Source organism: Triturus cristatus, chromosome 7, assembly GCF_964204655.1.
Source record: "Triturus cristatus chromosome 7, aTriCri1.1, whole genome shotgun sequence".
Taxonomy (NCBI): domain Eukaryota; kingdom Metazoa; phylum Chordata; class Amphibia; order Caudata; family Salamandridae; genus Triturus; species Triturus cristatus.
In genome coordinates, this window is record NC_140590.1 from 548,641,474 (window position 1) to 548,653,804 (window position 12,331).

General features: G+C 48.0%; 1 protein-coding gene across 1 annotated transcript in view; it reads right to left on the reverse strand.

Annotated features, from left to right (window-relative positions):
• Positions 1–12,331, reverse strand: part of MYO15B (myosin XVB) — a 1,465,505-nt gene that overhangs the window by 1,313,828 nt on the left and 139,346 nt on the right. The window contains exon 8 of the mRNA XM_085614939.1: positions 10,004–10,129. Within this exon, the coding sequence (XP_085471065.1) occupies positions 10,004–10,129 (126 nt within the window). The remainder of the gene's footprint in view (positions 1–10,003; positions 10,130–12,331) is intronic.

The following is a 12,331-nucleotide window of genomic DNA, read 5'->3' on the forward strand; positions in this document are numbered from 1 at the left end:
TCTCACGCAACACATCTTGCAGGTTAGTCGCCGCTTCCGGTGAACCCCCCGTAGCTCCGCTCGCGCCATCCGGACCGTGAATCACCTCCCCAGATTTGGTCGCCTTCTTGCTGGAATCAAACGTGCGCTTGGGCTGTCTTGCATCCGTTCTGCCCATTTTGAACGGCAGGCCGTACAGTATAGCGCACCAGTATGATGAGCACTCCTTTAGTTAGTGGCGCCAATGCACGGAACAGTGTACTACACCTTCACCAACAATGACTGCGAATGAAGTGCACCCGCCTCACGATCAGTAATGGCGCCAAGGCCCACCAGCAGCCTCCTAGCGTCGCTATCCAGCTCCAGCAGGCCCCCGCGCGCGTCTTACTGCAATGAAGCCACGTGTATCCCGCGCTGCTCCTTAGACCTCTCCAAAGTCCAAAGAGTCCCATCCTAGGGCACGGAGTCACGGTCGCTAGCACACCGGCCTGCACGCAGATCGAGGCCCCAGGCGCCTCAACCCGCCCAGCCCAACACACCACCGCAGCAACTGCACTTGCGCTAGGCCTGGCCTCGACGTTCGTCCCTTGTGGATCTTTGTTACCGAAGTTCCACACCCACTGGGGTCACTTCATTATAGGCTCCACGGTCCCAGTCCCAGTCCAACAGCCCAGTTCAGCCACTCCCGCCGATTGCAATCTCAGGCAATGCAACCCCCTCACCCGGGGATCCTCCGCAATACTCCAGTGTCTCTGGCGAGGGAGGAGGGAGCCAACGATTCACCTCTTCAAGCCGACCTGCAGAGCTCCCGATCCCACCGTAGATGCGCCTCCAACAGACCGCCGATAGGCTCATGCGGCACCCGGACAAGCGCGGCCCTCGCTTCTTCAGCCCACGGCCCTGCAATCACATCCAGTCCGCATAGGGGGGGGGTAGCACCTCCGCCCCCACCCCCAGTAGTGGCCCCGTCAGAGGCTCAGCGCTTCGTCTGCCACTCCGGCGCGGCCCTTCCAGAGGCGTCCCGCACCGCTCCCAATCCAATGGCCTACATCCGGTACCACAGCCGCGAACTCGCTCGGGAGCGGCAGCCCGCCAGCCGCTTCGCGTCTTCCAGCCGCTACGCCCGCCAGAGCTTTCGGGACGTCACTCTCCCACTGCGGACCTTCGATGTCGCTCACACTCGGTCAGCCAGCGCCGGGACCCACGCTCAGTCTTCGTGTGCGAGTACAGCACCCACACCTGCCTTTTCTAGGATATATGACCGGATAATTGCCGCCGGACTGCGGGAGCCCTACACGAAGGCAGCCATTCGCTAGTGCGCCACCTAGCGCCCCAAGTGCCGCGGAGGATACAAAGGCGGCAACAATGGAGCGTCCAATGGTGAGTGTTTTGCCCTCGGCGCAGCTGCGGGTGGGGGCCAGTTGGCGTGGTTTCTCCCCGCTTGGGAGGCAATCGCGGGAGACGCTTGTGTTCTTCAGATGGTGCAGGGGTTCCAAATAGAGTTCTACGGCTCCCCCACCAGTTCTCCCGCCCCCGTCCAATCTCTTTTTGCGGCTCCGATGTAGCAATGAGACAAAGAGGTCTCTGCTCTCCTACTAAAAGGAGGGATCTTTTACAGAGGTTCACCCGGGGGGTTTTCTCAGCAATCTCTTCTTAGTCGACGAGGCCGATGGGGGTCAGAGGCCAGTGATCAACCTCAAGGATTTCAACAAGTGGCTTGTATACCACCACTTCAAGATGGAGGGTATTTGCGATCAACAAGCTAAAGTCGCTCCTGGTCCCGACGCAGATGGCGGTCTTTTTGGGTTTCGCCATAGACTCCATCTCCTACTCTCCGAGTCTTCCTTCGCAAAAGATAGCGAAGATCCGGCACAAGATACGCTAGACTCTCGCCAGGCAGCGAATCTCGTTGAGGCAAATCGCCCGCCTTGTGGGTCTACTCTCAGCCTCGAGTCAGGCGTTCTTCCTCGGGCCGTTACACTACCGGGCCCTGTAGCGCCTGAAGGCGCATCACTTAAGGAAGGGTCTTCCGTACTCCCAAGTGGTACCACTGACAGACGAGGGGCGAGAGGAGTTGGAGTGGTGGCTAGCGCATATGGAGGCCTGCAAAAAAAGGGCTGTCTTCAGTTCCGTTCCAGACTTGGTGATAGTCTCGGAGGTCAGCCAGTCGGGTTGGGGCACTCGGTGTGGGGATTTCTTCACTGGTGAAAATTGGTCTCCTCAAGAACACCTGCATAAAAATTGCCTAGAGCTCTTGGCGGGGTCGTTCGCCGTCTGCTGCTGGAACAGGAATCGGGTTCAATCCTCGGTACTCCTAAAGATGGACAATGTCTCCGCGGTAAGGTATATCAACCATCTGGGAGGCAGCAGGTCTCGGGCCTTTGCGAACATGGCCAAGGAGTTCTGGAATTTCTGCCTGGACAACCAAGTGGCGGTGACGGCAGAGTACCTTCCGGGCCGAGACAACCAAGTAGCGGATTGGCATTCCCGCCATCTGCGGGACGCCAGTGTCTGGAAGCTGGATCCGCAGGTTTTTCGCATGCTGGTCGATCGGTGGGGTCCTTTTTCCATCGACCTGTTTGCATGTCATCTCGACCACCAGCTCCCGCGGTTCTTCAGTTGGAGGCCGGACATGCTGGCGGAAACGACGGACGCATTTGTCCAGGATTGGAGCCAGGAGAACGGGTATGCGATTCCCCCGTTCTCGATGATCACACGGACGACAGCCCTGGTCCGCAGACAGAAGGCAAGGGTGGTCTTAGTAACACCGCTTTGGAGGTCGTAAGTCTGGTTTCTGGTTCTTTTGGAACTTTCTTGGGCTTCTCCAACCCGACTCCCCCTCTTTCCTCACATTGACGAATCTGGACAGCGAGGCTCACCACCTGGTGGAAGAGGGCTCGTTACACCTCATGGCCTGGCGGATTACAAGCAAAGATGGAGACTCCCAGGCCTTTCGGGACACGCTCAGCTCTTACTTTCCAGATCCTGGGCCGATAGCACCACCAAGCGTTACCGGCGGACTCGGTAAAATCTCTAAGTATCACCCTAGACCCGAAACTGGACATGAACAAACACATTAAAAGCTCTGCAAACTTAACTTGAAGATACTGCACAAAATAAAACCCTTCCTACCGCCCAAGGACCTTCAACAAGCCACTCAAGCACTGGTGCAGTCCAGACTAGACTACGGGATTGCAGCCCTGGCTGGTACTGCAAAATCCCACCTCGCCCCCCTCAAAATAACCTTCAACGCAGCAGCCAGAATGGTCACCGGAACAAAAATTTGTCGACATCTCGCCCGCACTCAGAGAACTAAAATGGCTCCCAATTGAAATACGGGCCAGCTTCAGAACAGCCTGCCTCATGCACAAAGCCCTTCGCACAGGCAAACCAGAATACCTGGCTTCCAAACTCAAAAAGGCCAGCCAGACCAGGAACCTCAGGAGCTCCAATACTCTGCTACTCAACCCGCTGAAAACACGCAAACAAAAAAACACGGCCAGGTTGTTTGCCGGTAACACACCCAAAATCTGGAAATCCATTCCCCCCCCCCACATCAGGACGATCCCCTCTCTTGCAAAATTCTAATCGCCTGCTGAAAGTCCTCTTCCTCGATCACGCAGTAGTGAACCGTTAGGATCCACAGAAGTCCCTTAGCCGGCACTCCACCTGACTTTAACTCTGTCATGTGACATCCGCTACCACCCAGACCCCCTCCGGAACCCTAGCCCTTCCCTCCGCCCCGAATAAGAAAACTTAGAGGGTACTCGTTCTATGTGACCTACACTCATCATGTTTCTTTTCGTTCAATTGTGTTTTTTTTTTTTAACTCCTTTGTTTGAACTTTAATCGTCACGAATCACTATGTTCTACTATGATCTCTGCACTGCTTGTTTGCATATAAGTCACTTGTTGTGAAGCGCTCTGATGCTCTCGGGTACAGCTAGCGCTATATAAAACTCCTAAAAATCAAAAATCAAACACCCGCACAATTTCTTACCCAGCTTTCGCGGATTCCCCAAAGCTCTGTGTGGTGAAATGCCTTAAGGCATATGAGGAGGCTACGGAGGAAGTCCACCCACCAGGCGAATGACAACTCTGGATAGCGCTCAGAAAACCGCTCAAGGCGGTCTCTTCACCCACAATAGCCCGATGGGTCAGGTGGGTTACGCAGGAGGCAGGCATCAATACGAAGGCATTCGGGCCCATTCAGCACGAGGAGCAATGGCCTCTAAGGCTTTCAGTCTGGGTGATCGTCTGGAGGATCTCATGAGAGCAGCAGACTGGTCCTTAGATTCCACGTTTAAGAGGTTTTACTTTAAACGAGTGCTGAATGCGGCCAGGTGGTGGTAAGCTTTGAAGGAGCATAATCCTTGCCTCTGGTCCTGACATACAATGAAAATTTGCCTAGCCTTGGGGAAGGTAAGTTTCAATTCTATTAAGGACACGGAGGCGAGGATTATCCCGCCCAGCAACCAGAATGGATGCAGATCCCCCCCCTGCCCTCCATAAAGGAGTAAGTAATCTATTTTGTTGTGGCTTTATGGTGGAATTGCTTATCTGATGCTGTGCATGTGGTTTTTCTCTGATGTGTGACAACCCTCTTTGGTATTGCCAATGCTGACGCATGTGTCTTTTCGAGGTAGCGATGTGTCGAAGCAAGACGCATTAAAAAAAAATAATCTGGTGACTCGCGCGAAGAAAGAGGGCTAACAGGAAGTGACATGGATGATTATACGGCTTGGATTATGGATACTATGAAAGGATTATGAAATCTGTTGTTTTCTTCCACTGGTTCATGGGAAATATCGTTTTTTATATATATTTATTTGGCTGCTGTTTGTGAAATTTGATTAAAGCGAAGAAAGGATAAAGCATGATCCTCGTCTCCGTGTCCTTACTAGAATTGAAACTTACATTCCCCACAGCTAGGCAAATTTTCATTGTTTAGCAGTCAAAGGTAATTGAAATCTTTTTGTAGCTCTTTTCTTGAGATTATGGAAAACTCCAATGTCATCAGGTGGTGAATCCAATGGTTACAGTGCAGGTGGAGATGAAGATGGAATTAAATAGTCATCCCATTTGTTGGGAGGAGATTGACTGTTGGCTAGTTCCTCTTCCTGTCTGTCATCATTCGAGGAGAATGGGCCGTCCCTAGGAGGCACTGCAGTGTTGGAAGATGGAGTCATTCTAGATGTTAAAGGTGATGGTAAAGGATGAGGAGTTCTCAGAGCTGGAGGTGAATGCATATGCTGCACTTGAGATGTTGTCTTTGTGGGTTTTGGAAATCTTTTATAATTGTTTTGCAGCATGCCTTGGAGGACCAGGGTAGTGGAACTTGAACCATGCCTTCTTGGGATGGAAAGTGACCACAGTGTTGGAAATGTTCCACATATTGTTTAGGCCTTTCTATGTATTGCTGCTTTTGTGGAGCATGGTACTCTCCGTAATACACTTCCACATCATCCTCCTGATACTTGACATTTAGTTCGGAGGGGCTATGAGTCGGTCCTAATGGACCTGCATCGTCTGAATCATCCTCATCAAGAAGGTGACTTGGCAGAAGTGGAGAGACCTTGCTTGGCAATGTATGTTCCGGAAGCAAACATTCATGAGTTGTTACATCCTACACCTACGGCATAGTCGACAAAGTAGTCATTAACGCTGTGGTTGTGTTCCCCGATTGCGGAAGCTTTTTTGCTGGTTTCATTGTCGACGACAATGTTTTTGTCGATGGTCCTTTTGCCAATGGTATCATCGTCAACAGCTGGATTGCTGTCAACTATGCCTTTGCCGAAAGGATAGACGTCAACGATGTTGTCGATGTGGTTACCATCTACAGTGGAACTGTCATCGTCTCTGGTATTTTCAACAGCGATGGTGCCATTGCCGACATTTTTAAAGCCAGTTTAGCCTTCATTGTCAAAGGTTCTGAGGAGGATTTGTTTAGGCATACTACCAAGATGGAGTGATAGGATCTGACCACACAGTTTGAGGAGATTTTTTCTTTCTTCTGCCTGTGAGAACTGTGGCCTGCAGATTCAGGATGAGTCTTTTTAAGGCCTTCCTAGACACCGCTAATGACCCTTGGTCACGCAACCTTTCTCTTTTCGGTGACCTTTTCTGAGAGTGAGTAGAATGCTCACTATCCTCCTCCCCAGAGAGACCAGACTTTCTTGATTTACATTTCAGTAGCCATAAGAGAAGCCTCCCTTCCCTATCTTTAAGAGTTTTGGGGAACAAGTGCGACATATTGTGCAATTCTTTACCTTGTTGACAGTGTGTAGTCAGTATATACACTCCTTGTGTAGGCCTTCAGAGTGAAGTCTCTTTTTCCCACATGTTTCACAGGGTCTGAAAAGTCCTTTTCTTGATGGCTCTAATATGATAATAGTCAGTTTCTGGTAGTTGAAGAAACTGAGCAGAACTCAGAGAGATTCCGCTAACATGATGCGTGGCAGGAAATCTGGGGGAATAAGCATCTGTGGGGAGTATTCTAGAGGGTGCTGTCACCTGATTGGCTGGATTTTGGTTCCTTTTAAATTATGAGGATAAGTACTACAGTGAATGTTTCATTGCCATTATAGGCTATGGTGATATACTATACTGCTTTACTATTGTAACGTGGGACTCCCACTCCAACGACAGGGAAGGATTCAAGCATGTGAATCTATGAAAGAACTAATGCTGGAGAATCAATAAATCATCTTTTTAATAAACAAAATGCAACCTGATGGCCCAACAAAGGAGCAAGGAATACCATTAGCTGAAAAACAGGTAGCATGGCCGGAGCTGAGCGCAGCCCTAAGGTGGACAGGCGCAGATGTGCTTGGCTTTGGTGTAGCTGCATAGCAGGCGTCCTTAAGTAGGATACCTATTGCTTGTACATTGGCTCCAACAAACAACTAGACTGATTACCAAAGTGGCGTCCTGTTTGAGCCTGGATATGAGGAAGTAAAAATGGAGTTGGGGTGACGCATACTCTGTCGGTCTGATCAACTAAATGTATAAACATTTTATCTGACCCCCAAGAGAGATGCTGATCCCTCATATAATCACCTGACATACCACTCTGCAGCACCAAGCTGATTGTCAAAATGCAGGAGTAGCACCCGTTCCCTAATCCCACTATATCGAGGTCAAATTCAAATGAACATTTAAGCAGTACAAGTTAAAACATTGGTCGGCGCAAGTACAAGGAAATAATGATGTGAGAAATACACAAACCGAAGGCCATTACCTAAGCATCCACGTATCAGGCGTCCTTAAGTAAGCCACCTCTTGCTTTCACACTGGGATCCAACAAACGACTAGACTGACAACCATCATAGTGTCCTAGTTGAGTCTAAGTATGAGGAGACAAAATGGTGCCAGGCTGATGCGTACTCCGCGTCAATCAAATAAAAGTATTACAATTTTATCTGGCTCACCAGATATGTTGATCACTCCTATAATCACCACCCTGCAACCGCCAGCTGATTAACAAAATACAGGAGAAGCATCCGGTCCCCAATCACATTAATGCAAGTTTAAAATCAAGCCAACGTTTATGCAGTACCAGTTAAAATAATGATAAGCACAAATACAAATAAATAATGATGCGAGTGGTGTATTAACAGAAGGCCATTATGAAAGCTTTCCTTCATATGGTAGGTCTATAATCTGAAGATCCAGGGGTCTGCAAAGAATCTAATACTTTCAGAAGAGAGTCTTCTGTAATCACATTGAAATGGTTAAATTAAGTTCTTTGATTGATTTAGATGATGTTTCTACTTGTATTTTTTACATTTTGGTCTTGCGTAAAGGTGAACGATCATTGCAGAGTTTGTCAGAATGACTAGTATGGGATCTAATAGACCGAGGAAATCATCCTTAGATAAATTGGTAGTTTTAACAGTCCAGTTTGTAAGATGTGTTTTTCAGCAACCTTGATTTAAACTGTATACACCTTACAGTGATTAACAGATTTGGCTTTAAATACTGGATTATATGATTGGAGCCATTTGCACTTCAGCTGGCGATCTCAAACTTTAAGCTTGCTAAGTTCACTGGTAAACCAGGGGTTGTGTCTGGGTGGTGCTTTGGACATAGCTGTTTTCCTAGGTTTGGTGTTTTCCAAAGTGTTAATTAAGTATTCAGTAAATCAAAGATGTATGATCTCAGGGTCAGGATTTGAAAGTATAAAATATTTGATTTCAAGGGCACTTCATCTTTTACCAGTATGGGCTTGATGTTGGATGGTCCTCTTTGATCCAGTGGGTTGAGGGATCTCGTAGGGGGAAGGCTTTACGATTGGTTCATGGAAAACTAATAGATTGACCCGCTACGAATGAACTAAGTGTCAAAAAGACAGGGTCAAAAAGATGACTGGCATTGATGGTAGGATTGGAATTCAGTAGATGAAAGTCAAAAGTCTCTAATTTTTCTTTAAAGTGAAGACTATCTTTAAACTGCTTTAGGAGAACCAAGTCAGAGGTTTAAGTCAGCCAAAAGAGTCAAGTTAGGTTTGGCAATTGCAAACTAGCCTATTGCTGGTGCTCGCTCAATAAAATCCGATATGGACTGTAAGCTGATACATTAAAGTACAATGAAAAGAAGTGTTAGATATTTTCTAAGAAAAAGCCAGCCAATCAATGATAGGCAGTGCTTGAAATGATTCAATATTAATGGCAATGACAGGATTGGTAACAATAGCAACTCTTTCACCTGGCATATTAAGGCAAACAGCTCTATAAACACTACAGTTGGGAGGGACCCATTTGGCCAACTGAGGTTGTTCTTTTCGGAAAGCCACATTTCCATCATACATATCAGGCCTCATTTCTTCAAGGGGGTCTGCAATCTGGTAATGAGCTTTAGCAAATCTCATGCTGTACAGTGTTATTGTTGGCTTAGCCTAAGTGTGTACTGTTGAATGGGCATGATCAAGGACCTAAACTAAAGGACAAGGGAAGTAACAGTTTTAATTTTTGAAAAATATTTTGTGGTAGTGCTATCAAGTAGGCATCTTTAGGTAACAGTCCATACAGATCATGAAGCAAATATATTAAGCAGGAGTAGAATGTTAAACATGAGAGGCACTGTGAGAGTCCATGTGGGCCATGTGGGTGGCTGCTGTGCAGCCGGGCAGGGCCAGGCACAAACGGACTTGCCTTTGGCGCAACGTCGCATGGCCTTGCATTGGCCTGATTTAAATAGCACCGCTGGCTGGTCAGTATATGAAAAACTAGACCGCCTACTGTGAATTGTACCACTGAAAAAACCCATGATGATGCCACAATTGAAAAGATCTGAATGATTTATTCAGGGAGCCTAGAGGCACAAAAAAGTTAAGAGAGAATAAGATTTGTCAGCAGTGTCAGACTGACCTCAATAACTACTCAAATAATGTTGGAAACTGACTTTAAAAAATAGTGGAAACAGAAAATCAAAAAGGAAATACAGAGCGCAACAAAGTCTGCATGCAAACACCACACTACCAGACAGGGCCGGACTGGGAATAAAAACCGGCCCTGGCAAAGTGCTCGGCCGGGCCCCCACAGGGCTTGGGGGTGCCGCCAAGCTCTTTGCCAGGGCTGGTTTTCAGCCGATTTTGTTACAGGGCCGATTTTGCAGCTATGCTGCAAAAACGGCCCTGTAACAAAAACGGCCCCCAGGGGCCCAAAACCGGCTCCACCGGGGGATTGCCCGGTGCCCGCTACGGCCAGTCCGGCCCTGCTACCAGATTGTAGTCTCAATGGTAAAGCTCACATGTCCACAGTGAGAGCTGTGGATATGTAAGCTGGTTGAAGGGTATAGCAGGAGTGGGTGTGACAGATGGGGGCCTGGCCTTATTTTAAGCCCTTCCGCCACAAGTCACCAAGCAGCTGGTTGTCCCATTACTGGTTGCTGCCATGGCCGAAAGATGTGCACAGCTGCCTTGGATGGGATTAGGTTGGTTCTAATTTGTTTATTCTAGACAAACATCCATGTGAGACTGTCCCGTCAAGGAGAGCACTACCATATTGCTCCTGCAACTACATACCTGATAGGTGACAGGACCGGCGTAGTGCTGCACAGTGAAAACTGGTAGAGGCACTTTGGGTTTTGTATAGTAGCGGCTGCCCCCATGGTGGTAATGGCACTTCTGCAGGAAAGTGTGATCTGTGGCCTGGAAAGAAAAGGAGTCAGGTGTGAGGGTCGGGTGGAGAAAGCATGGACATTGATTCACCAAAATGCCAGGGGCAGCAGAAGTGACATCACATGCCCTTTCGCTCCCCGATTACATCACCAGAAGTGACATCCCAACGGCTCACCCCCATTGATATCACAGGAACTGCTGGCACACGACCTCTGCACTTGTGAACACTCAAGTAAAATAAATTACTAGTGTAAGATAGGTAAAATACCTACCAATATATGACAGCTTGTAAAAGTATTTTGGTTGGTAACTATATATCAACTAGTTATATGTCAGAATATGCTCCGCGTTCAGCCATCATATACATGACTATAGCAATTCTATACATAATTACAAATATATATTACCTACTGGCGGTCACCAGTAGGTAGTTATAGTTAGGACCTATTTTCCATAGGAAATCCGCAACATTCTATTCCCAATAACTTTGGCGCCGATTGACGAATCTTCGCAAAATTTTCAAAACTTTTGGCCAGCTCCGGTCTGGTCATATCCTGAAAGTCTCTGGATGATTCGTGTAGCAGGGGGGCGAGGAAAAAGGGGGGGTCCCAAAACATGTTTTTCCCATGCAATTTCCCATAGGACCTTTGGCCGCAGCTACAGCCCGAACTGTTGAATGGAATTACACCAAATTTGGCAAAGAGGTAGTCCGCAGTTCAGACTCGTGCCTTTTGCTTAAATGGTGTCAATCTGTTCATTAGTTCCTGAGAAAATTACAGTTAAAAGTACATATGTATCTATGGCCGCGCTGGATCCGCGCACCCGGAGTGCACCCTGAGCGCACCCTCCCGGTCACGCGCTGAATGCTAATTGGCTGTCAAGTGGTTGTCAACATTCGAAACCAGGAACTGTTGGCAGCCATTTTGTGCCTCGTAGAAGCGAGGCTGAAGAAGTCTGTGGAATAAGTGTGCAAAACGTATAAAGGGGCAGGGTAGAAATACCCTGACCCTCTAGACCTGCTTAGGGGGGGTCCCAGAAGTGCGCGCAGGGTGCGCGGATCCTGCCGTAAAAACAAAACAAAAAAACTAGAGCTTTTTTTTATAATTAGCCCCCGGGGGGGCCAAATCCCGGGGGCAAAATTATTAAATTGAAACCCCCGGGGCTACAAAATAAATTGGGAGGGGCTCGAAAGCCCATCCCAGTATAATTTGTGGGGGGGGGGCTCAACGGCCCCCCTAACCCCGGGGACCACCGCCCCGGGGCATTATGTATTGAGCCCTCGAGGGCCTTGGGACCGCCACCCCCCAGGGCCGGCTCCTGCAGTGTCCTGGGGTGCCCACCCCCATGACACTGTTTGCTATGAGAGGACAGGATTCTCCCGCCCTCCCATAGCAAACTTGGTTTGGATTTTGAAAGAAAGCAGTGAAACCTGCTCTCTCTTTCAAAATCCAAACCATATTGCTTTTCCACACGGGTAGCTGCATGTCAGCAGCTCCCCATGTGGAAAAGCAATGCCGGCTCCCGAAAGACACAGGGAGCCGGCTGGGACCGTGAGGGCGTTGGGGACCCCCCTACGGTCCCCAACGTTTTTTATAAGCCCTGGGGGATGGGGACCCCAGGGATAATAAAAATTAGTGATAGGGGCTATTTATTTATTTTTACGGTAAAATTAGGAATCGCGCATCCAGCATGGTGTGCACGCGTTTGATGCACGACTACTAACCTGTAGGGTGCGCGACATCAGCGCGTTTGGTGCACGACTTCTACGAGTTGGATGCACGATTCGAACGAGTTGGGTGCGCGACACCAAAAAAAAAGAAAAAAAAGAATAAGTATATTTAAAAGAATATCAAATAATAAAAAAATATATATTTAAAAAATATATATTTTGAAGTAGATTAAAAAAATGTAGTTAAAGAATATAAAAAAATTAGATGAAATACATTTTAAAGATATCATTTAAAAAACCTTTGAAATTCACTGAATAAAACATAGGTTTCAGGGGTGTCATAGTTAGCTGGACATTTCACTCTTACAAAACCATTGAAATTCCTCTGTTATAGTTAGTTCTAATAACTAACTCGCGCGCCCGCAATCCACTGCTGATGTCACATATTACATCATTCATGACATGGTCAGTGACATCACTGATGACATCTCAAATGACATCACTGATGACATCATCTAGTAGATGTAATATGTGACATCACCAGCAATGGATTGCGGGCGCGT